The sequence below is a fragment of the Macrobrachium rosenbergii genome, chromosome 6 (genome assembly GCF_040412425.1).
Source record: "Macrobrachium rosenbergii isolate ZJJX-2024 chromosome 6, ASM4041242v1, whole genome shotgun sequence".
NCBI lineage: Eukaryota > Metazoa > Arthropoda > Malacostraca > Decapoda > Palaemonidae > Macrobrachium > Macrobrachium rosenbergii.
The window spans coordinates 27,928,025-27,955,297 of record NC_089746.1 but is presented as its reverse complement, the minus strand read 5'-3'; the positions used below and the strand labels follow the sequence as shown (position 1 = coordinate 27,955,297).

The 27,273-nt window shown below is 37.3% G+C and overlaps 1 protein-coding gene across 43 annotated transcripts in view; it reads left to right on the top strand.

Annotated features, from left to right (window-relative positions):
* Positions 1–26,740, top strand: part of p120ctn (adherens junction protein p120) — a 312,485-nt gene extending 285,745 nt beyond the window's left edge. For 31 of the 43 annotated variants that reach the window (XM_067105336.1, XM_067105345.1, XM_067105326.1 and 28 more), the window contains one exon: positions 23,686–25,610. In XM_067105336.1, coding sequence (XP_066961437.1) covers positions 23,686–23,958 — 273 coding nt within the window. In that variant the 3' untranslated portion in view covers positions 23,959–25,610. Of the gene's footprint in view, positions 1–23,155; positions 23,214–23,685 lie in introns of all 43 variants that reach the window. The other 12 variants (XM_067105348.1, XM_067105329.1, XM_067105331.1 and 9 more) reach the window with 5 other exon arrangements.
* Positions 26,741–27,273: the final 533 nt, after the last annotated feature.

The window sequence follows — 27,273 nt, the reverse complement described above, 5'->3', positions numbered from 1 at the left end:
TCCGTTAGGGGCGTGGGGTGGTTCATGGGGCCAAGACTAAGTCGCCGCTTGGGTCCGTTAATGGCTCCGGGAACCACTCCGGGGGTCACCACTGTGAGAGGGTGCGAAAGAAAGAGCAGGTAGACAAGTACTGCTAGTTTGAGGAAACAGCCCGCTTATAAAGCGGTGTGCGGACGTCAGTACAAAGACATACAAGTGACCCGAGGTCAATCATTCTCTATGTAAAATAAGACAGGTACATACAGATAACGTGACAATTGAAAATAGTAGATTAGACACAAAGATACTCTGACACATACACAATATACAAGGGCAAAAATGAATAGATACTGAATGTACAATTACATAATGAAAAATAGGGCTGATTACCCTGACCTAGGGTCAGGTGTGAAGGCACCATAGAAAACAGGAGGTTCTTCACAGAAAATCCGTTTAGCAGGGACTTTACAAATGTATTAATGGAATTATTATTTTGAATTTTGTACATAAAAGTTCATGATACATTAATTCATATTTCATTAAAAGAGAGAGAGAGAGAGAGAGTGTAAACTGATGTTTACATTTGAAATCTCAGTACAGTAGCTGGGGATGAGACTCTGTAGTACTCTCCTCCTCAGCTAGTTTAACAGTGTGTTGCTTTCGTATGAAATTTGGATTTTAAATATTTTTACGGTGATTAGAGATGAAGCATCAACAGTGATAAAATATACTTTTGTGTACTGTTATAATGGATGTGATAATCATAGAGTCAACTAAACTTTTAATGAAATATGGTTCCAGTAAATCAGAGAAAGAAAAAATATGGCAACACATACCTATGGTAAAAACAATTACAAATGTTGCCCTGTAAGAGTTAGCGCTACCTGTGCACCTCATGTGGTGCACTGTAGGCATTCCTTAAGGTTCGATGCAGCGTCCCTTTGGCCTCTAGCTGCAACCCCTTTCACTCCTTTTACCATGTCTCCATTCATATTCTCTTTTTTACATCTTTCTTTCCGCTCTCTCCTAACAATTGTTTCATTGTGCAACTGCGAGGTTTTCCTCCTGTTACACCTTTCAAACCTTTCGACTATCAATTTCCCTTTCAGTGCTGAATGACCTCATAGGTCCCAGCTCTTGGCTTTGGGCCAAAATTTCATATTCCATTCCAATTACAAATGTTGGAACGATCTTTTTTTTTTTTATACATGTTACGATGATAATAGACCAGTATGAAGTATAAAAATGGATTCTGTAAGTGAATAACATATTTTGCTTTTTTTTTTTTCATTAAAGGATATGTATAGAGAGAGAGAGCAACTGAGGTGTTTATGTACATTGGTAAGCTGTTTATATTAATATTAATATTTAAAAATTAGTAAATAATTTTTTATCATAAAAAAATGTATTTAGTTATGAAAATAAAATGAAAATACGGTAATTAGTGAATATTGCTCCATGAAAACATTTGTGAATTTTCCGTGATATATTTGGAGATAAGTTCCACAGAAAAACCTGCTATTGCTGATCCGCTATCTAGCGGGGACCCAATGTATTATAAACAATTACCATTGCGTATTGTCAAAGTTTTGCTAGTTATAACTCTTATTTGAAGGTATATTTTTCTGAAAAATTTTATGTTAATTTATGAAGCATCTAATTTGGTTTTAGTTTATTGTAGATGCCCAAAGGTGTTATTGGGGCTGTGCCTAGGGGCAAAGCTGTGAGTCATCTTGATGTTTCTTTTTTTTTCACATTTTTGTATTTCTAATTTTTGCCATGAAAGATTTATATACTTTTACGGTATATATAAATATCATAGAATAGGAAGATGTTACACTAACATACACACACACACACACACACACACACACAGTAAACCCCCGTATTTGCGGTCTCACGATTCGCAGACTCACCTATTCACGGATTTCTCTATGGAACATATATACACTATTCGCTGAAAATTCGCCCATTCACAGTATTTTTCACTGAGAAACATTCACCAATTACTGTATTTTCATCTCATTTTCATGACTAAATGCACTGTTTGTGATAAAATTATTAAAATACTCAGGTAGTGCTCGAGTTACGATAATTCGATTTTGCAATGGGTAAGCAATTAATACCGATACGGCAGTATTTATTGTTTTTAAATTTCCCGTGGGTGCAGGCAGCAGCATACAATCAGGCAGCGAGAGAGACCAAATTACAATAGACCACCTTCTTTTCCTCCATCTCTGTATCCCATCTTCTAGTTAAAAAAGTAAAAGAGAATGATAAAAGTATTGTCAGTAACATTACACTGCTGCGAAAATGCGTACAGTCATAAACAACCGACTTGAGAAACTTGTTTTGCTTATCACCGAATTGGATAACAACAGCCGTTTTGCTTGTATTTCAACCATCGTATGGTAATACCCAATTACCGTAGTTTTAGTACAAATGAAGTTAAGTAGAATAGGACTGATATATTTTTACATTATACCCTTGTTTAGTATGGATAAAAGATCGGCAAGGAAATATACTGCTAATTTTAAGCTTCGAGTTGTAGCTGAAGCTGAGAGAACAATGTTCAAGCTGCTAATCACTATAAATTATCTTGCATCGGCAACATGGATGAAACTCAACCGTAATTAATATTGGAGAGAAAGTATTTTAATCAAAACTACTGGGCATGATAGAACACTTTACTGCTATTTTTATGCCGATAAATGATGAATACGTAAAGCTCGTATTATGATGAAATCAAGTGAAAATAGTGAAAGGAATCTTGATTTTTTTTACACAAAACAAACGCCCCCAAATGGTCAACGTTGTCTGTTAACGAAAAAAAATAGCTAAGTTAATTTCACAACGAGACATATTTAAGTTATATTTTGACATATTTCAGTTATATTTTGACATAAAAACACATCGTATAACGAAAAATAACCTTGCCCCATATAAAGTATATAGAGATTCATTTACGCTAAATAGATGCAAGAAAAGCGCTCTGAACTGAGTTAAATAAAGCAAAATAAACTTACTGCGTAATCGATTTCCAAACCAAAACATTGATCGCTATGATCGCAATGTATAATGCAAAAGCAATATAAGGATATATACAATATTATTGGATACAGTGAATTAAAGCATAACATTTTAAAAGATCCATGGAAAAGATGCATATTCGTTATGTTGATGTTTGTATAATACGATATGTGAATATAGAGTACTGTACAGTATAATGTTGGCTAGGCTACTGTATAAGTATATGATATACCACAGTGTAGGCTAAGCTAATTCTTGTGTGTTATTCAATTTCTCTTTGTATTGAATCATCATAAGTCACTCTGCATGAACCTCCAGAATTAGCTGATATTATTAATTACTATACTGTGTATGTATAGAGTATACTTTATAGTGTAGGCTAGGCTACCATATATGTATTACTGTACATGGTACCGAATACTCTAGTGTAGGCTAGGCTATATTCAAGATACTTTTTTCCAACAAACAATGGTTGTTTTGGAACCTAACCCCATCGTAAATAGGATAATTCCTGTATAAGCATTTTGGTTTTTTTGTGTTTGAACTATCAAAATAGTTCTAAGTGTTTTTAGGAGGGTTCTAATATTTGCGGGGTTTAGCTATTCGGGGGGGGTATGCATCCCCTGTGAATATGGGAGGTTTGCTGTACTTCCCTTCCTTGTCACCAAGACCCATCTGTCTCACTCAGAAATCTATCCAATATTTTCTTTTATATTATTTTGTCAAAAATATACAAAACTATATACTATATAATGAAAAGGAAATTTTATTGGCTATATATGGTAAAACTTATTTCAAATTCCTGGCACTAATAGTTTTTGTGCTAATATGACATTTTTGTAATAAAATAAAGTTTTATATGTACTTACCAAGTAATTACATAGATATAGTTTCCACGTTAACGGCAGCTTAGATTCAAAATTTTGCGGGTAGCTCTTCAATATAGTTTGTGTAGGTGATCAGCCCGTCCCACTGACAGAATATTGGAACGACCTAGCTAACAATTCTCATTCGTTTCATGCCTTATGTCCATCAGAGGGGGGGAGGTTGGGTTCCGATTCTGCAATTACTTGGTAATTATATATAAAACTTTATTTTATTGTAAAAATGTCATTTTTATATAAGTAACTTACCAAGTAATTACATTGCTGAATCCCAAATTGACAGGAGGTGGGAAAACATTAAGTCATGTAATGAATTTGAAACAGAAAAGTTGCTAGCGTTGAATACAAAGCGTGTTGTTCCCTATTAGTTAAGAGAGCCTGCAGTATAAAACTGCAAATGGTTGACGCTCAACTTAACCTGTAGTGGCATGGTGGTAGAGCCAAGGGTCGCCTCTACTTAAGTGGGAGCTTTGTAGTGAAGGAGTACTCCGATGGCTTCCAAAGCATCAGTGGAAGTTATGCAGCTAAGGAGTTTTCCAATAGCTAGCAAAACTTTATAATAGGTGCCCTTGCCCTGGGCGCAGTACCAACGTAAAAATAACCAGATACACTGTCACCTATACTGAAATAACACCACAACCGATCTACTGAGACTGGTGGGTGCTCCAGGTACTTCGTACCTCCTGGCTCCTAAAAAACTTTATACCTCACCAGAAGGTGAAGAGATAATAGGAGAAAATCTTATGCTTCCTCCTGCCATACCATGCCAGTCACTATCCTGTAGTACTGCAGAATTAACACGCTACTTAGTTGGCACCAGGCAAGCTGAGCACCAGGGGAGCCCGAGGCTCTGGGCACTGCAGGTTCTATAGCTGGGGCCAGACTTGTAGCTGGCGCCAGGCAAGCTGGATGCCAGGCAAGCTAGCAGCTTGAGGCTGTGGAAGTTCTAAAGCTGGCGAAAGACAGTAGCTGGTGCCCGAAGAGCTGGGTGCCAGCAGAGCTAGAAGTTCATGTTTCATTTCTTAAGATAGTGAGATGTGAAGGACGATTATACTTCCGGTAGATCGATGCAGAATGGAAGTAATGGCCATATGTGTCTGTGAGACATGAAGGACGATATACTTCCAGTAGGCTAATTCTAAATGGAAGTAGGGACATATGTGGCTGAAAACTAAAGAAGTAGAGGCTGCTGAGATGACCTTAGCTTTCACTAAAAGAAGGCAAAGTTGTTGTTCTGAGTCTGAGTGTTTCAGAAATTCTCTTAAGGATGAAGGACTATGCGATCTTAATCCAAGGGAGAGGGGTTCTTGACCAAACATCAAAGGACAAGAAAGCCCTCTAGATTATCAAGTCCTGTTCAGGTAAATACCTAAAAAACTCCAATTGGACAGAGAGGTCACTCTTTTCCCTCAGAGTTGGTGAGCGCTCCTGGGTGCCTGGAGCATGTGCTGGCGCCAGGTTGTAGCTGGTGTCAGGCGAGCTGGGCACCAGGCGGGAGCTGGCCAGAGCTCCTGGAAGCCAAGGGTGTCCCTTAAGCTAAAAGGGAGAAAGAATGGATCCAGGTCTCGGATGGATCCTCGTTCTTGGCTAAAATCAAAGGAAAAATGAGGATAACACATCTCTTGCTTCCTAGCTGGGTGTGAAAAAGGCTTGTGAGGTCTTTGAGAAGATGAAAGATCCAGGTCTCTGTGCTTAACCAGAGATAAGCATAGATTGGTACCTCTTCAAGGAAAGCAAGAGAACCTAGATCATCTCAAAAACAAAGAGGTAATCTGCATCAGGGTCAGAGGTGTCTAAAAAGAAGAGATGAAGAGTCTGAGACACCAGCTTTGGAAGACGACCACTAAGTCTGGGAGACGGAGGAAGAGGGAGACTTCTGAATCTTGTAATAGCCTCTGCAACACGTCTTGAAGGCTCTTCGAAAGACAATCCTACAGACAGTCCGGCACCTGTCAGGGCAAGAGTGGACCCCCATGGTAGTACCTCTGAAGCTAGGTTGTCTGAGAAGACACAGCTTTGTTGAAAGATCTTGAAGAGTCCACCAGTAACTGGAAACTGAGCCTGAGACTGTTCAGCGCTTCCTTGACCATGTAGAAGGTTCCTTGAAGAGGTTGGCCTGCTTCATACAATAAAGAGATTCTTACAACTCAGGGGATCAAAAGGCCATGATGGGAACGGCAAGCTTCTGACGGCCCAGTACCTCCTTCGACGCTTAGTTCCTGAATAAATCAAATGCCTTGAAGACTTGATTGATCTGTCAACAGAGTAAGAACTCTGCTGATTGGTCGAGGGAAATGCTGGATCCAGCTTCCCTGCTTAAGTAGATGTGTTAGGACTGAGGTCTAATCTAAACACACTACCATAGAGCTAGGGTCAAGCAGTACTAGGGCCATAAGAGAAACACTTTAGCTCTCCAGAGTATAAGTGAGGTTCCGTTCTTCTTGGGGACCAAGTCCTGGACATCTTCCTGGTTCTTCAAATGGGCTTCTTTGACCTAGATCTGAGGTGCTGAGAAGAAGACTAGAACTAAGCTCAGCAGAAGGAGGAATTCCCTTGCACAAGTCATGTTCAGACAGCCACCACTGGAAATCCAACTCAAGAAACCTGGGCTAAGAAACAACACGGAGGTGTCCGACTGTGTTTCCCTGTCCTGATGAAGGTTACTGTCAAGAGCTTCCGAACCCCTTTTCTTCGAAGATAATGAAGGAGTCAGTCGAAGTGTAAAGACTGAAGTAATGCCCAAACAAAAGGGGAAGTCAAATGCAGGAAGAGCTAGTAATCGGGAGGTTGAAGCAAAGACTCTGATTGGGAAGCCCTGTCCCGAAAGGCAGAACTAAAAAACTCTGGGGTTAGGACGGGGATCTGGAAGAGTGCTCCCTGCATATCCAAGCTCCTATCCAATCGCCCTGAAGAATGGGTGAAAGAACTATCTGGATCATCTCCCTCTTGACCTTCATCTACTGTCTAAGAGAGAGAAATGAAGAATTGTGGTCATGCAGCCCATCGTCAAGAGCAGAGTTCAAGAAAAAATGTCGAGCGCTCTGAAACTAGTGTCGGAATGGCGTAGTTTGGGCGCGATAGCCTGTTGCAACTGTGTGAATCTCACAGTGGAAGAGAGCACCAGAGATCTCCTTCTAGAGAATACAAAACAAGAGCGAGAAAAACTCTTCCAAGTCTGTATGTGACAGGGCACAGAAACAATCCAAGGCGCCGAGCCTCTGGTGCTGGGTGCTCTGACACTGGACACTCTGACACTAGACTTTCAGTGGATGGTGTAATAGGCTCAACAAATTACTAAATTGGTGCCGAATGGTCTCTAACGAAGCAAAGGACTGGACGAAACTGACGTAGAAAAGTGAAGAGATAGCGTCCGCACTCATGAGTGTGGTGTCAGATAACTGATAGCTGGCTCGAAATGGACAGGAGGACAAGTGGACATAGGACACAGGTGGACGCGCAAACGTGAGTTTGGACACTGGGCACTGAGACACAGACGGACTCTCGGAAGTTGGGAGCTTGGAACTTGGACACTTGGAACCTGGGAGATCAGAACTTGGAACCTGGGAGCTCGGAACTTAGGAACTAGGAATTTGGGTGCTCAGAAGTTGGGAGCTGGGAATTTGGGCGCTTGAAAGTTGGAAGCTCGGAACTAAGTAGCTTGGAACTTGGGCACTCTCTGACTCTGTCCAGATTCGGAGAGCAATGATGACAACCACTGATGCACCAAAACTGGGAAATATATCTTTACAATGGCTGAGATAAATCCCAAAAAATGCTATTTGCATCACTAGTCTACACTTTGATCGATAACTAATCACATTGGGATCCCGAAAGTGTTAACGGAGCCTCTAGTCCACACTGGAATCGTAATCTTGTTCACACTGGGATTTGTATAAAAAAAAAAAAAAAAAAATGCCATCGGCGTCACTACGGCCAAGGTAACCACATTTTCATGGATGCCTTTTCAATGGCTGTCCGCTGAGACCTGTGGACAACAGGCTTGACTGAGGGGTAACAATCCGAGGCAAAACCCTTTCGGACTCACATGGACCGACAGTATGCCTCCTCCCGGGTTTGCAGGGGAGTTTGACAAGGACTGGGTTTATGAAATCTGATAGGGCTGGATAGTTGCCGCCTCCACTTCACATCCAACAAGACGCCTTTCCAGTGGCTGTCTGCCAATACCTGGGACTGCACAAGGCTCAACTGAGGGGGCAACAACCCGTGTGAAACCCCCCAACCTCCCTTGGACTTCTAGTTTGCCTCCTCCCAGGTTTGCAGGGGAGTTTGACAGGGACCTTCTGTCTAGGAGCATTGGGGTACAAGTACACTGCACTACACTTCATTATAACAAGGTTAACATCTGTTAACCAAGACAAGACTGGCAAAGGTATGGAAAGGGAAGCAAGGGAGCCAGGTGTGGGAGCATGTGGTAAGACGGTTAGTAGGAGAGAATTGGTGCCAGGGTGCTAGTGCTGGCGCTGAGCACATGAGAGAGGGTGCTGGGGGCGAAGCTGGCACCTGAGATTGGTGCCAGCAAGGTTCGTAGCGAGCTGGTTCTCTGCTGTCGAGAACGTCAACTCGTAGCCGCCAACAAAAACCCCCAATTCTCTCCTTACTACTTTCTGCCTAACATTTGAGTTATGCAAAGGAAGGTGTGACGGTTATGTCAAAAATTCATTTGCTGGAGGCTTCCAGGAAGCATAGGTCCGGTAAATAAATCATAACTGCAAAAGTTACAGGCTTAATGAAATGGCAAAATATCCAAGAACTACTTTCAAGGCAATTATTGGTAGCTTGCGCAAAGCATATAGCTGATAAACAAATCATAAATTGCCAAAATTATGGCATAATGAAAGATAGTAATGCAAAGGAAGGTGTGATGGTTATGTCAAAAATTTATTTACTGGAGGCTTCCAGGAAGATAGGTCCGGTAAATAAATCATAATTGCAAAAGTTACAGGCTTAATGAAATGGCAAAATATCCAAGAACTACTTTCAAGGCAATTATCATTGGCTTGCGCAAAGCATATAGCTGATAAACAAATCATAAATTGCCAAAATTGTGGCCTAATGAAAGATAGTAATGCAGTGTCATAACATCTGAAAATTACTTTAAAGGAAAAACAATATTGGCATCTCCCCAGTAGCCTATGATCAGTAAACAGTTCATGAATCACAAAAGCTAATGCCTAATGAAAAGGCGTAACACACGCCGATTACTTTATAATGGAATGTCGTAACATCTGAGAATTACTTTTAAGGCAAAACTATTATCTACAGCTCGCTAGTATATTATGGACATGAAACAATTCATAAATTGCAAAGGTTATGGCCTAATGAAAAGCCTAACATACACCAATCATTTTAGACCAATTACTTTATTACAGAGTGTCGTAACACTCGAGAATTACTGTACCTTTAAAAACAAAACTATTATAGGTGGCTCGCTACTAGTTTATAGCTGGAAAACAATTTATGAATTGCCAAAGTTACTGCCTACTGAAAATGCGTAACATACAATTTACTTTTATAATGGAATGTCATAACATCCGAGAATTACTTTTAATAATGCAAAACTATTATTGATGCCGCCAGAAGCCTAACCGGTAAACAAACCATCAACGCAAATGGCGTCATTTACTGGCAGCTTGATGATGACTGAATCAACATAAAACAAAATAAGAAAAAACTCATCCTGAAAGATTTCAGCTTGAAGGCTACAATATATGCGTTCTGATGGTTGATTTAAAGAATCCCCCGTTGGAATCCGGTAAAATAACCAGAAAATAATGAAAAAAGCTACCGCCAGACCAGGTGTTGCCACCACGGACAGCAGGAAACAAATGAGAATTGTCTGCTAGGTCGTTCTAATATTCCGTTAGTGGGATGGGTTGCTCACCTACACAAACTATATTAAAGCACTACCCGCGAAATTTTGAATCTAAGCTGCCATTACAGTGGAAACTATAGCTATGTAATTACTTGGTAAATTACTTATATAAAAATAAGTAATGTAAAACATGGTATGCACATTTTAATTTCAGCTACACTATTTTTTATTTTTTTACACATTAGGGGGATTTTGATAATTTAAGGATGAAGTACAATCATTTGCTGAAAAAAAATAAGATAAAGTGAGCTCTCTAAGATAAAATTTAATGATGCTAGAGAGATTACAAAAACTTTTTCCTGCATAGTCTAGCAGTAACTAGCGTGGCAACGTGAAAAATTTTGGTTCGTGTTCTATCAATATTTTTTTCCAAAATTTATAAAACTATATATAATGGAAAGGAAATTTTATCAGCTATACAATAAAAAATATTTCAAATTCTCATCACTAGTAATTTTTGTGCTAAGATAAGTAAGAACATGTTACAGTATATACAAATTTTCATTTAAGGATGAAGTTCAGTCATTTGCCAAAAAAAAAATAAGCTCTCTAGGATCAAATTTAATGATGCTGGAGCTGTTTGAAAAAACTTTTGCCTTATGATTTTTTGCTGCTCACTGAGGCTTGGCACTCACAATAACAAAATATAATGAATGGTAGGGCCAAAAAATGTAAATTTGTCTTATTTTTGTGACCCATGGATATTTTGATGAAATGCCCATGACCAAATCTGTGCATGCACAGTGATGTTTTATTATACAATAAAACACATTTCATACAAATGCATGAACCATAAATGCCTTGTTCCAAGCAGAACTCATCCTAGTGGCATCAGATTAATCCTGAAAAGAATGCGTCTACGCAACTAACCTGACACCTCTTTCTGCTCCACACGTATGTTCATTTTTTTTTGTACCTGATCTGGGACTCAAATGAAAGTTGGGATGGGAAATGGGCAGCATACATTGATTAATGGGTTTGTAGGAGCACCGAGGATGTAAGGTGTAGCTGGCCTGCTGCATAGCAAAAACCATCCCTATTTACTCAACCATAATGCTCATTTTACCCAGTAAAATAGGTGATCATGGCATGGAATTAGCACTTTTGGCAACTCTAGTGACTACGATGACTGTAGAAACACAGAGTCACTCAGTAAATGATGCTTCAGTTGCTCTCAGAAAGAAGAGAGAGTATATCACTCCATAGCCAGCCTCATCAAGTCCCTTTAAACTTTACGGGCCAAAATCTCAAGTTTTTTTCGCACAGAAAATTCAATATTTCCTCTATTTTATTGAAACTTTCGCATTATGTTGATACTGCAGGCAACTGATTGGTCACATTCAGATATTTCCAAATTTGAAAAGAAAATTAATACAAATGCACTGTAACCGAATATTTTATGACATCATGTGGGCTTGCATAATAGTGTGGCCACACTGTAGACCATTTAGACAATAAAGGAAAACTTTATGGCAAAGCATTTAGACGAACTTTTCACAAAAAAAAAAAAAAAAAAAAAAAAAAATGGGCTAAATGTTGAGGCTGCTATAACAAAAACTATATTAATGTTATGACATCATAATTTAGGACATTATACTCATAACTTGTAGTGTGTGAAGTTTCAACCCTTAATTCGCAAGTTTTTTTATGATTTAAAAAAGTAGCTAGGTGCTTCAATTGCTGTTCAAGAGGGAACCAAAAGAGAGAAAATCCCCTGAGCACAGTAGTAGTTGAGATCCAGAGGGTGGATTTGCCATAAGTAGAACCCCTTTCCCCTTTCTTTCAGAGGTTCAGCTTAGATGGGGCTAATGTAAGCAGAGTGCCTGACCTTTAAAAGCAATGGTTTGTATTCTGCACAGGAAGCAGGATCCGCCAGCTCAAAATACTCAACTGCAATGTGGGGTTGAGGCACCTTCATTGGTATTTTAGTGCCAGAAAAAGGGAAAGGCTAAGGGCAATGAAAAGTAATAATCCCTGCACCATTCCCTCAGATGATTTATTTTTCAGTGATTACAGGGCCAAATAAGTAAACATCTATAATAAAATTGGGAGAAAGTGGAATGGCACCACATTCCTGACCTGAAGATGGCTTCTAGCCCCTATTATGATGGATGCCACTGAGATGGCTTTGACCTAAAGACCTTGCCGCAGTTGAGCTGGACAGTAGGTAGAGAGACATGGATTTGCAGGATCGCCACCTTTCCTAGGGAGCAAGTCATCCTTCTTGCTGTAGCTATTTTGTCCGTTGATGAATCCTTATTGCCAGGATGGAAGTTGTACCCCCAAGGAACCACCTGCCAGTTCAAGAGTACAATCAATTCCATGTAGAAATGCTTGAAACCATTCCATTTCTTTGACAAAAATACAATCAATTCCATGTAGAAATGCTTGAAACCATTTCATTTCTTTGACAAAAATACAATCAATTCCATGTAGAAATGCTTGAAACCATTCCATTTCTTTGACAAAAAGCCTCTGAGCTAAAGGTGGGTAGAATGCCATTGACAATCATGTCTACTGTTCTGGAGCATTTTCTGAGTTGCAGCTTTGAATCTTGCACAACATCCTCAACTGGTTTGGGAAGGGGATCAATGTGGAGTGCCAGCTCATCAGTCTTAACACTTTCATAGTACAGGCAGTCCCTGGTTATCGGCGGGGTTCCATTCCAACAGCGTGATGATAAGCGGGAAATTGCTGATAACTGAAAATCGGCAATTTTCGGCACATCGGCGCCAATAACCGGAGATCGGCACCTCTGTTATGAATGTATCGGCGCCAATAAGCGGAAATCGGCGATTTTCGTCGCTAGACAAGCGCTGTAAAACCGGATTGCCGATAACCGGGGATTGCCTGTACCTCAGCCTTGGATCATAAGCATGACATCCTTGAAGATGGTCAGGGGAGATTTTGCCATTGGTAAATCAAACTTCCTTGCTAAAGAGCCAGTTTTCTACCCACAGAGTTCCACTCTTGAGGTTTCCTTGAAGCCTGAAAACTCGACACTCCCCAAAGGATGATTCACCATGCAGGTCTCCTAGATCAATTGTAGTTTATTGAATCCTCTACCTGCAGCTTGGTCTTGAGAGGAGTCAAACTTCATTCTCTTGTTCTGAGGTCAGGGAGGGGAACACACCATTCTTGAACCCCTTGGGAAGAACTGGAAGAACTCATGCCTCTAGATCTGCCAGAAGAGAATTGGTAGTAGGTATCAGGGGTGCTTAATCTCAAAGCCCTGACTAGCCTAGAAGGAATTAACTCTTCTTGCCAGCTTGGAGCAAGATATATCTGAGTTTTGACAACGTCTTGAACTGGGTGGCTGTGTCTAGCACAGGGGAGACCAGAGTTGTGTTTGGACTGCTGAAACAATGGGCTTGGAATGCACTCCATGCAGACATCATCTGAGGCTTGGAGGAAACAAGGAAAAGGCATGGGCTATAGGAGAAGACCATAGTAAAAGTAGGGGGTTGGTGGAATGAATGCTAGAACAGGCTTTCTCAGATACTGCAGTGAAGAGATGTCTTGGCCAGGGTTGTGGGCAGACCATCTATAGGATGGTCGAGTTCTCTCTCTGGGGCAATGAGGCAGTAGGTGAAGGTTGTGTTGATGGTGACTCTGTGGCCATAGTCTTTTGTATGGCAAGTTGCGAGTCAAATCCTTTTTCATAGTTATAAACCACCACATGCAATGATGTGCTGTCCGATGACACACACTGTGGCCACAGTCTTCTGTACTCCATGTTGCAAGCCTCATTCTTTTCCAGTTATACACCACCACCACAAGCAGTAATGTGCTGTCCGTCCAGTGACATACGTTCCTTGATCACTGTGGAAGGTAATGAGGACAGCAGTGATCTGCCACCAGCCACAAAATCCAATGATACAGCTGCCAGTGTTGTTTGCCTGTCGCTTATAGGATCTCTTCTATGCAAATTTAAACCAATGATATTCAAACTCTTGTTTACACAAGTCATCTTAAGCAAACAGTCCTGCTTACATCAAGATGTCTACCAAAGATGAAGGTCTTTGCCCAGGGAGGACATACAAGAGCTGGAAGCCCTACTACAGCCCCTGAAGTGTGAATTGAGCCATTTTAGCATTCTCATATGAACAACAACCCTGGTAGAACTACACAACTTTTACCAACCCCCACAGTACACTGTTACCCATTTATTCTCAAGCCCTGAGAATGAACAGAGTTGATGACAACCCAGAAACTACAAACCCTTTTATTAGTTACAGTGCACATTCAACAGTATTAGAAACAGAGAATTATTAATTATTGCCTTGAATTGCTCAACAATAAAACATTATGAAACCTGATGAAAAATCCCAGAGATATTGGGAGCTCTTAAGTAATAGTGATTTTTATGAGTACCAACCAAAGGCAAGCTTTAATCATGAAGCAAAATAAAATATATTTTAAGTCAGTTTGTATTTTTCATAACTAAACAAACCTGAAGTCTTAACATAAGGGAGATCTATGATGCCTCCTCTTTGATTTTTCTTCAAAAGAGCACCTTCGACTCTATCCAACAGGGCTTGAACAAGAGCGTCAGAAGCAGCAGACGTAAAAGGCCCAGGAATGGAAGAAAACGGAGGTGGCAAGGCTGATGACAGTATGGTGTAGGACGAGGGAAGAGCAGCCATGGAAACAGGAAGAGGTCACAGAAACCGTAGCTTTGGAAACCGTCACGGTGGTAGACACTGGGGTGCAGGAAGAAATGAAGTGGGACAGGAGGCCCCCAAAGGAAGGCCTAATGACGCCCAACACTCGGAAAGCTTCTGCGTATCCATGCCTGAAAAGATTGTACAAGGGGGAGCTGGATCCTCCCCCACCATGTGTGGGGGAATAACAATAAACCCCCCTCAGAAAAAAAAAGAACAGGAACAGCTATATCAATTGCAAGATCTCCCAAACCCCTCTGCAAATCATCTAAAGATGAAGCAATAGAAGAACGAGGAGTAAAATCTTCCTGAGAAGATGCTATGAGAGGAGGTTTTGGCATGGAAGAGGTAGAACAAGGAATGGAGGCATCTGCTGCGATGGGGGTGTGAAATCTTCCCAAGACAAAGCAACCAACTTCCTCATATCTCCTTTTCGTACCAAAATTCTTCTATTGCTCTGGAGACCAATTACGACACTCAGAACAGGGATTACTTACATTACAATCATTAGATCTGCATCTGCTACACATGGTATATGGGTCTGTATCCAAGGAGGTTAAATAATGAGAGCATGGGTTATTTCCAATGCCCAGGCATCTTTTGAGGCATGGATTGCTTAGATGATTCACGGGCAAAAACACACAGATAGCACAATATAATGCAGACTCCTACAACAAAAAAAGAAAAGAGAATGAACAACCAGAATAGGCAGGAAAAGCTTAAAACAAGTAGCTTCTGAGCGAGAAAGACAGAGATCTTCTTGCTTGGAAGGCGGTTAAGAGAGAACTCCCCATTGGCTATCTTGTGTTGCCACCAAAACCTTGTACTGTTAATAACCGGTATCCAGCTAGGCACTTGAGAAAATCCCCATATGTTAAGACCAAGGGTTTTTTCTGTATACTGTATGAACAGTATTTGCTGGCTTATAAGATGCACCTCAATTTAGAAAAATTAAAAATACATATCATTTCCCTAGTCTACATAGTCTATCCCACCACGGTGAAGCCTTTCCAACAATAAGTTATTTTGGAGCTTCTTACAATCTGTATTCACATATTACTGTCAAGATAAAACCTGTATTTTTAGGTATATTTTAGGTATTTTAAATTATAGTATTGGCCCTTGCCTAGCACTGTGATTAGAACAAGCCTAGCCAACATCTCTTGTGTTCTTTGTCTGTGTATAAACAGTGTAAAACACATTGGAGGTACTTGAGCTAAGCAAACATACTGGAGGTATTTAAACTAAGCAAAGATACATTAAGAACTTAAAACATCATATGAATATCTGGACATTTGTTTGGCTAGTCCAAAAAGAGTCCTCTCCCCCTCCCCCCCTTACGCATGTATATTATTGATACGTACTGTGATTTCAAGTCTATCACAGATACCTTATAACACTGATATGTATGGTATAAAAAAAATCATCATTCAGTGTTAAAAGTAATCAAAGTTACTTGACAAGTATCAAAGTTACTTGATCTTTATGCAGTCATTTAAATGCCTGACTATCCTAAAGAAAATAATTCTTTTCTCTTTCTCTCACACACAACTATTGAAGATATAGTACTGCATTTTACAGCAGTATTCTTAAATAGTATTCTACATGAAAACTTGGGCCATCATTACACTGTGCAAAACCTGTTAGGCTACCATACAAATATCTTGTGAGACTACAATCTCTCACTCTCTTGCTCTGTATATCACAGATGCTCTAATTTTAAATATACAGTAAACCCCCCGTATTCGCTGTCTCATGATTTGCGGACTCACCTATTCGTGGATTTCTGTATAGAACGTATTACACATTATTCTTGGAAAATTCACCCATTCACGGTATTTTTCACTAAGAAATATTCACTAATTACTGTATTTTCACATAATTTTCATGACAATGCACTTTTTGTGATAAAACTATTACAATACTCAGGTATAAGCTTTTTTAGAGATTTTTTTTTTGTGTTTGAACTATCAAAATTGGCATTTCTAAGTGTTTTTAGAGGGGTTTTAAGTATTCGTAGATTTTAGCTATTCGCTGGGGGCCGTGGTATGCATCTCCCTCGAATACTGGGGGTTTACTGTACCAACTATATTTTGCAACCCTAATGCAAAGTAAAATATATGATGCAGCAATAGGGTGTGTACACTTTAATGCCTGTTGTTGGATATTGTGTTGGAGGCAAAGTTGGAAATTAACAAATTGCTATCATCAGTGGAGACTGGCAGATTCGTAATGGCTGCATTTATTAATACTGAAGCTGATTGCTTATTACGTTGGTATTGTATAAAATCCTGAGGATTAGACATTTGTATGAAGCAAAAAGGACTAGTATTTATCACCTCCTTAGAAAAAATACTGACATCTAACAATAAAAAACAATCCATCATCTAGTAGAATCATTATGACTGCAATTTAAAACTGCTGAAGCTGCATGCTCAATTGTAAGGTAATATATAAAAGTCCATAATGCTTAGACATATGTACAAAGAACAGATGAATAGTGTGTATTGTTACTTTATTTGGATAATAGTGAACTGTAAAGTATGGTAGTTAGTAATAAAAAAATATATAAAAAACTGATAAAATGGTTTTCTCTTGAAATGGAACTTTTGTAAATTAGTACTGTATTTGAATTTACTGGATTGTATTTCATTTTTTAAAAATATTAGCAGTGGGAATAAAACTTACCAGATTGCAAAATAAGGGATTTTGTTGCATTACTCTTATATTTGGCAGTCTAACTTTGTCTTTAATGACAAAGTAAAGACCACAGTAGGTTTTGTTTATATCTGATGGTGGGATTTGTTGTCATCAAAACTAATTACTCATTGCGTCTAGGTTAAACTTTTATACTTGACCTTCACCTTACAAGGCATACCATGAATTTCCTTGAGGATTTTAAGAATAAATCTTGTCTTGTATGCCAGCAATTAAGACAGGAATGAAGAAGGGTAAGCTCCCTAAGGAATGGAAAAGAAGGATAAGTGGAGTTTGAAAGTGTGTGCTGTTGAAATAAGATTGTAGTTTTATCATGAATAGGAAGAGACAAGTAATGCATTGGTCTTGCCTCACTAATGGGGATCTGTAATTCCCCTATGAAGTTACTTAGGGAAATGCCCAACACTCATCCTCTGGTTAAACTACTTATTAACATCTATAATAATAATCACCTTTGCTTTAGGTAGACTCCATTAAAGACATTTATTGTATTTTTAAAAATTCCTATTACTGTTAATGCATTCAGGTCTGGGGGGGATAACTTAGTCATAAATGTAAGAGGCCGAATATTTTAGTTGTAAATTCTTATGTTTTGATGATGTGAAATTTTCCAATTCAACCTTCATATGCAGTAGGTAAGAAAATGAAAATTTTAAATTAGTATCTGAAAAGGACCTGAAAATAAAAATTGTACCGTATGCACATTTAGATTCTACTCTCATCTTAATCCCTAGTTGGAATGCTGTTTTTAATAATCAACCTCCAGCTATTTATATATCTTAAATGGCTTATTTCATAATTGGTTTTGGTAGATGTTTCATGGGGAAATGCTCTTCCCAGCTCTAACCCTCCCTATTTATTTGGGTTTGGCTAGCTTGCCTTTCAGTGACTAGGTTACATTTGGAAACTAGTAGACTAGTTTCTAGTTTACTTTGGAAACTAGTAAAACTTATCCATCCAAAAATATCTATTTTAGGTGAGCTGTTCTAGCCCAAGGAACAATTAATGGGAGCTGAAATCATCATAGAATGATCATAGTGCATAGAATTGAGAATGCTTATTAGGCATAATAACTGGAAGCTAGTGCTGGTCATAGGATGCCCTAAAATTATAGTATGTCTTAACCAGGTTGTTTTATGGAGCAGTCATTTTTGTAGGTCTAGTTATTCCCTGATAGTGTTTACAGTGTGTGTATTTTAGTTTGTTCTCTTGTTTCTTTAGTCTATAACATGGTTGTTTGTTTGAGATGTAGGATTTACATTCAAGATAAGTAGGGTACAATCCATTCCACATAACTCAGAAAATCCTTAAGTATGAAAAATGTGCATTTTAGAATTTTCACTTGAATTAGTAAACAGTGTTGTTATGAACTGGGAGTTAATGTGACATTGCTATCAGAGTACTATGAAATTGAATTTCCCTCATTTTAATGAGGAAATCTTTAGTATAGTCTAGTAGATTTCTTTATTTTAGTATATATATTACGTATTATTAAATATTTATTTTTCTACAATTATCTAAAATATCAATGGATACTGTAAAGTAACCACAGATCCTCATATGATTGACTTAACATGAATATCAGCTAGTTTACAAAAAATCTTCTGTAAGTTAATTAGTACAGTGTAGTAGTCATATTTACAATGAGCTTTGCTTTTTTTCATTGCATATATTGTAACAGTAAAAGTTGTTGCTTGTTTGTGAAACAGTAACCCTAGGGGCAGTAGTGAATCCATCATTGGATTTTGTTACCAAAGTGTTGTACTGAAAGTATAAGCTACATGGTTGGCAGAATGCATGTTTTTAATAACTAGCTTTTCTTGAATGTCAAGTACGTATATCAAACCATTCCTTGTAGTAAACTGTATTTCAGAATATTTCATATTTTAGAACCTAAAGATTGATATTCTGATCTGTAAATTTAGAATATTTTTATAATGGCATTTGTTCTTTGAGCAAATATTTTATGTCTTTGAAACAATAGGCAAGGCTATTTCAACAGGGTGAAGTTTTTCATGAGCCTCCCTTTCTTATTCAAACTACAGTATGTTTTGTTAGTGCATATTTTATACCCCAGTCTTGTGAGTGTTTTATTTGGATAGAACATTCAAGAAGATTTGATGAAATGTGTTGACCCTTTACCTTTGCTGTCGAAGTTTAATCAAAATTATTGATTTTGAATTAGAATATGTATACAGTAGCTAGGAAATTGTTGATCATATGTTAGGAAAAATAAAAATTTCTTTTTAATTTGGTGTAATGTATAGGAGCTGAGATAACCAACTTATTTTAATTTACATTGTTACAATGAGGATGCTGACAAGGCGACCAAAGCTTCAATATACTAGGACTTATTCAAATACAGCTGCTCCTGCAGTTGGTTATTTAGCAACATTGAACTCTGTATTCTTACAAAATAAATAAGGCAAATGGTAACAAGAGAATTTAAACCCTTTTTGGTTTAAGGTAGGGGTGTATTAAAATAAAATGCCATTTGATCTACATGGGTCACACCTATCTGACCTGTGGATATTTGATGAATACCCTGTTTAACTCAGATTAATGTGTAGAATGTGCAGCTTGAGTGAACTGTGTTATGTGACAGTGCTCAGTTAAATTAACACCATTTACAAATTTTCAAATGCTTAAATTTATCCTAGTTTCAATTTTTAAACAATCATAGGATTGCTATATGGTAATGCCCATATTCAAACCCTTCAGTTCAGCATTTTGAAGTAAATGCCATGTTGAAATATTTAATATCCTTCCTGAAAACTTCCATTATTTATTACATTTTACAATAAATTTTTAATTAAGAAACCTTGCAGTAGATTGGATTATTAACCCTAGTCAATTGTCTTTTCATTTTTTATGTGCAAAAAAAAAAAAATTTTTTTATCTTAGCATTTTATTGTCAAAAAATGGCAATTAGCAGCATTTTTTTTATTTAATGAAATAAAAGCCGATGAAACAAACTTTATTTCCAAAAATTGTCTTTTACTTTGGTAATTGCAGAGCTTGCCTTCAACATGTTAAATGCTTGTATTTAATATAGCAGAAAAGCTTGGGGTATTCAAGGCCAGAATAATTAGACCTTTTTTCATTATAATGACTTACCAAAACACTGTAAAAGCTTTTATCTCTTTAAAATCGACACGTCTGAGATATAAATTTTCAAACTTTGTTTGGAACGCTGATACAATTATTTTTTCAAATTTGTGAATGGATAAGTGGCTGATGGTAAATTTATGGATAAATAGTTGTGCATACAAAATAGGTTCTACATCATAAGGGTAGAATCTATTTTGTATTTCATTCTAAATATTATAAGGGTATTTAGAATGAATTAAAATAAAGCATAAAGCTTTCCTAAAAATTTTAGACTTGGGGAGTGACTCTTGTTATTCCTTGAGGTTAGGGATAACATTAGTGAAAGAAAAATATGGTAAAGTACAGGTTTTCTAATTTCAACCCCTGGGTTTCAAAAGACTTGGAATAATTCAACTTGGTATAAGTATGGTGTGTTATTGTTTATTGTATGAAATTAGATAAATCAGGGTTATGTTTAATGAAAAAAGTGTACAGCATAATCTTTCATAATCTATGTATGCACTGCTAGGGTATATACTATTACTGCATACTAAATTATTTAACAAAGTTTCTGGGTATGAAACCAATTTCTCTCTCTCTGGGGGGGGAGGGGTTGAGCTGCCAGTATCTGCAGCAGATATGTTATCAAAGCTTATAACTTGCTTTTGATTTGATGATGCTTTGCATTAGTAGAAATATATTTCTAAATACTGTACTGTACTGTCTCCAAAAATTTCATCTGAGCATTAGCATCATGCTAAAACTTGCTAAATAACAAAGCAAAGCAATAAATTCAGCAGACTAAGAAGAACAGCCATGGTGCTTAAAGGTAGGATAGACTAGACTTCTTAAAGAAGAGTTTACATCTTTGTATACTGCTTAAGATACGCTGAAAATCCTTAAGGTCTTCATTGTCAGACGGAAAGTAACTAAATCAAAATTTCTACACAGACAGGATATTTATATAATTTCCTGCCTGATCTTGTGACAACTTGACCAATCTAGTTGTTGCAGTTATACTTGCCATCTGCTGCTCAATGGGAGCATTCATACTGGGTGTGGACCAAGAAAGGCGAGTATTTTGCTTTTCCTCAGTCCAGGAAATAAATCTGGTTTTTGTGTTTCACAAACCTAGAGAGCACAGGTTATATAAGAACATGGCTGACGTCTATCTTACCTAAAGTATACACTAATGATATTGAAGTAATGAAGACTTCCACAACCCTACTGTGCTTTACATTACTGCTTCTGTACAGAAGTTTGCTATCCTTAAAATTCATTCCCTGGTTAAAATCCCAATGACATGTGGCTAGTTCATTAATTCTGTCACTAACTTTAATGGTGCTTTAGTGCTTTCCCGATCCATTTTGGATATTTCTTTGAGTTACCCACTTAAGCCAAGTGGCAGTTTTGTATTTGCAAAGGGATTTATAGATAGTAATGCCAACTGGAAAACAAATTTACTTTATACTGTATGTTGTTTATCCTCGAGATTTTCATAACTAATTAACTTTTAATTATAACTCCTCAAAAATCTTAGGGATAAATTTTGTTTTTCAATTTCCCAATACTATATTGTAAATCCTTTGTAAAAACAAAACATGAAGTGAAGGAAAAGGATGAAGCCAGGTTATACTTTATTGGTTGTAAGTACTACAATTTGGCTTACATAAGGGATACTGGAAGAAATCAACAAAAATGCACCAGGGAGCACAAAATAAGCCATGATTGTTAATGATAGAAATAATGCACAAGCCATACATTTTTTAGATATTAATCGCAGAATTAATTTTAAGGATAGTAAACTTTTATACAGAAGCAATAATGTAAAGCGCCATAGGGTTGTGGAGTTAGCCTTAATTAATGCCAGCTATGTTCTTAGAGAAACTAAACTCTCCAGATTTGTCAGGTAAGCAAAAATCAAGACAGTCTTAATCCATCCCTAAAATTAATGCTCCCCCACTGAGCAGCAAATGGGGAACATAACTGCAATAAGACCCCTACTGAGCAGCAGATGGGGAACATAACTGCAACAAACCAGATTGGTCAAGTTGTCAGAAGGTGGTGAAGCAGAAGCCTGGTACAAACAACCTGTTTACATGAAAATTTTGATGTAGTAACATTCTCTCTAATGATAAAGCCCATAGTCCTTGTAAAGCTTATGAATTTTCAGTACTGTATATCTTTAGCAATATATCAAGATATTTAGGTGCATGAATATTTGTGTGTTAAGTTCCATAACCGTAATCAAAGTTAACTTTAATGAGATTCGCAGCAAATATTTACCACCAGCTCAGAAAATGTAAAGAGTAAATAAAGGTTAGGTTGCCTTTCATGATTTTAGTAGCTATAAAGGTAGCTGTTTATGAGAATGTACCTAAAATGTTCACTGTACTTGACAGTATAGTCAAGATAGATTTCTATGAGTCTTATTGTTTCTGGTGAAGCATGTTTTTAGGGATAGCTTTTTCCTCATTGTGAATTCTTACTGAAATAGGTTCTTATGGAAAAGTTTGTCCAGACTGTGAAATATCTCTAAAACTGACTTCAAAGGAGTAATAGTGTTAAGCAAGTGATATTAGTACTAGCTGTATTAAACCATAGTTTGTTAAATCTGTTATGTGGATATCAGTGAATATTTGACATATTCATATAAATTTTCTGCGTAGTAGTAGCATTCCATTTAAATCCCTTATTGCAAGAGTGCTCTTATATGGCAACTCTTGTAAACTCGGAATTAAATGTTTTATAAGTGTATGATTATATAAATAATTAAGTGATTATGAAAATGGACTCCTTAAATGGGTAAGGCTTGAGTGCACTGTAATTTGCTTGAAGTTTTTATACACCATCTGGTGTATTTGCTTAACCCATATATTCTCTCTCTTCCTCAATAGGGTATTGGAGTACCTCAGCACTAACCCAGCGCTCATGTATTGGTTGGTTAGTTGAATGGTCTGTTGGTTAGCTTCTACTTGTTGCCCTTTCTTTCGTTTTCTCCCTTCATTAAGACTGTCTGCTTTTATTTTGCATATATTAATATTTTTATTTCTATATTCATAATGGCTGTTTTCTATTGCATAAATCAGCTATCTTATAACCTAAACTTTTAATCATTTATTAACTAAACTGAACTGTACCTGTACATTTTTTATTTCAAACTATAGCAAGTTGCCTTTGCCTGTCTTTAGTAGAGTAGCTTTGCAGTTTATTAAAGAATAAATTCATTTTCTACCTAATACTATTTTTTCAAATTAAGTTTACAATTTAACAGTAACTTTTTTGACAATTATTTTTGTTTGTTTACTTTTAATAACTATGGCCCTAGAGTATTATACCCTGAAAATAAGCTGGATATACTGTACATGTTGTTTTATATAATTAAGTAAAAGAATATATTAGCAAATCATGTCCTTTTGCTTTTTAGGGTAAACCAGGTGAACCAGTGTATGCTAAGGTGAATAGAGACAAGAAGCGCAACAGGCAATATGACGGTATGGGTCCACAGTATGGAACACTGGGAGCGGATGACTGGGGTGGACCAGTTTATTCTGGCTCTCCCACTGCAACTCCAAATTTCAACAGCAGCTCCCACAACAACAACAACAACAACAACAACAACAATAACAACAATAATGCTAATAATAATGGAGTGATTTTAGACAATGGGGAAGGTCAAGCGGGTGATTCATGGGTTTGAAACTGGCAAGGAGTGAAGCTTATTCCTCATCCCTGTTGCTCATTCCCATCTCTTGGGAGAGGATCATGGAGGCATCTGGTGTTGCTCTTCCATGTTTTGTCCTGCTGTGCTCTCTCTGTCCCTCTCTTTAAAGCAGTGAATAAATGTAAATCCACTTGGAGTTGACATGAAATTCATTGCAATTGATGAGATGGGAGAACAAATGGCTTAAATCAGAAATACTGTACAGTATATTGATTCTTTTCACTGTGTTATATAAGTGAATAATTAAGTCTGCATACGGTACTGATGTTTTGTCTGTTATATTGATGTTGACACTCGTTGTGCATGTTATGTGAACACTAGTTAGTGAAAAATAAGTTCTGTTTTTCTTACGTATTATACATTATTAGGGAGAAGGCAAAGCTCAATTTGATAAGGATCCCTATATTTTATAAATGCACACAAATGGTGCCAAGAATTTTTATTACTTTAATAACTTGTAAAGACATTATATCAATCATTACTCTTTGAGAGTTTATATATATAAATATAAATATATATATATGTATATCCAGGTGATATTGTAAATGCTGATGAATGCCTGGAGCAGTTAAGGCCTATTTCTGCTCTGCATAGAAAGACAGTTCATTTTTTACCATTTCATACTAGACAATCCAAAGTGACCAATGTGTTTATATACTGCAAGAGGTACTGGTACAAGTGTTTCCCTAGTACCAAAATACTACCACATTTAAAATATGTGGATAAGGATGGGAGGAGGAGGGGCTTGAAGTGTCATCGTCTAACATTGTAGTTTTGTATTGGGCCAGGTGTATTATCAGCACAAAAATGATAGTGTACAACCTAAAAAGTGGAAAAGTGCTTCATACTTGTGCCAGGAAACTATGAATGAATGGAGGTAAGAGAGGACTCAGTTTGTGATGCTGTGGCTTAGCTTGACTGACTGATGATACAGTGTGAACCCCTCTTGCTACATCAACAACCAGTTTTGGTCATACTATTTAGCAAATAGGTTTATTGGTTAGATAATGTATTGCCTTGCCTCCTGCCGGTCCTAGGAGTCTGATGCTTTGTCAGAGGTCACTGTTACACTTTTGACGACAAGACCTTCACAAATACCTTTCTACCTCCCTAATTTCTTCCAGGTATCCAAAACAATTCTCCCTGGTAGGAAACAGCAGCTATAGACAACTAGTTCCTTGATAACCTTTCCATAAAGAAAATTTGCTTTGTATAATACACGGTCATTTAGGTTTTATAATCGAACCATTTTTTATTGCACGGGGCTGGCTGATTTTAAGGAGCTACTGTGCTCTTTTGTGCTTGTGTAATATATATTGTATGAAATAGCCATAGCTATTATTAAAAATTATAATTTTTGTGCGCTTGTGGTCACTTTTTTTAATTTATTGTATTGAACAGTATACTTGACTTTACCTGAAAAATTTGTATATCATAAGCTTCATTTTTATTTTAAAGAATTCTGTTGCATGTGCAATATATTGTGTACTTTTTAAAAAGTTATCTTTATTACTATTATGTTCATTATCATTACTACTACAGTATTTTATTACCATCTTTAATATTATTATTATTTAGCAGCAGTGACATTTGTCATGCAATGTGATCCCAATAAATAACCTCCCTCCTTCCCTTTCTGAATTAGGGCACCCTTCACCATGTATAACAAAAAACATAATAAAGAGAAAATTAAAAATAAGGGGAAATCAGGCTGTAATGACTCCTAGGGATTACCTAAGCCTACTTACATTCTTCATCTTAATATTTGTTAAAAACTTAACTGTTGCATAAATTTTAGAATAGTTCTGATGACATTAAAATCACACTGTTGTAAAGCCTTATGAGTCATGGCAGATCTGAACAGCTTACTTTCAGCTGTTACACATTCCAGGAGTAGTTTAGGTAATGCACACTCCACTTCAGAGGTAGGTGTAAACAAGGGACTTTATTTGATTTTTTTTTCCTCACTGAAATAAAGTGTCGTGTTGTGTGGCTGAGATAGCAGCAGGACACTGGGCAGCAGCAGAAGCAGCAGCAACAGGAGGTTGTTTGTATGTGTCGTTCAGTGTTCTGCAACTTGTCAAGCTTTTGGGATATCCTCCTGTGTTGTGCTAATGCTCTAATTAAGGAATCAGGTTTCATGGCCATTTTCCTGCTATACTGATGGTGTCTCTTGTCAGTCCACCAACCATTGCACGACACCCATTCCAGACAGCTCCAATGGCATGCATCAGAACAGCTCAGCCAGAGCCTCATAGTTTGCCAGGAAATTTTGCCCATTTGTGTATACTGTACTTTCATTAGCAGATTCTAGACAGTATAGTGCAGTTTATGTCAGACTGTATAGCTGGAACGACCAGCTGGAAAATGGGATTACATTTTATCAGTAAAAACATTCATCTCTTTTAGACATTTTTGATGTAATTACAAATATTCTAATTTTTGTACTTTAAATATTTCCTTCTATGTCCTGTGTAGTCTGTTGTTACACTTCCATCAGAAGCAGCATTTACTGTACATTGTTTTCAGCAGCTTACTGCATTTTACCTGTATAGCAGTGACAACAAATTGCATAATTCGCACAGATCCATGTTTCTGTCTTGCCTTGATGGTTGCTTTACATTTTATTATGTTGGTTTATATATTGCTAAACAAGTATTTTTATTTTTCTCATACAGTACTTGAGTATTCAGTAACAAAGGATTTCTAGTTAATGATATTGTATTGGGTATTTATACAATAAACAAAAAACTGAAGATATTAAAGGTTTTATTTTTTTTTAACACTTGGCAGGTGTATTCAGATACCTTTATGGAAATTGACACTGAAATTTACTCGAGTACAAGGTACTGTAGTTCATTATCTAGCTCTCAGTTAAAATCTAATGGCAACTGCTTTGAACCCGTTCATTATCTAGCTCTCAGTTAAAATCTAATGGCAACTGCTTTGAACCCATCATAAACTGCTTCTGGTTCATAATTGCAAATGTTTTATTGAAATCATATAAGCTAATTTTAAAGCACAGTACAGTATACTAAAAGTATGCTAATGGAACTGCAGTTCTACAAAACTGAATTATCATTACACCAGTTCTATTGAAATTGTATAAAAATAATTTTAAAATGACAAATTTTTATAGTATTTGTATTTTTCGTAACATACAAACCTGAGATCTTTACATTTGTGATTTACTTTCAGCGCAAGCTGGAACCAGCCGTTAAACCTAAAGTAAGACAATTATTGGTTCTGTAGTTGGCCATCGATGGCAGGGGAGGAAGACGTGCCATCCAG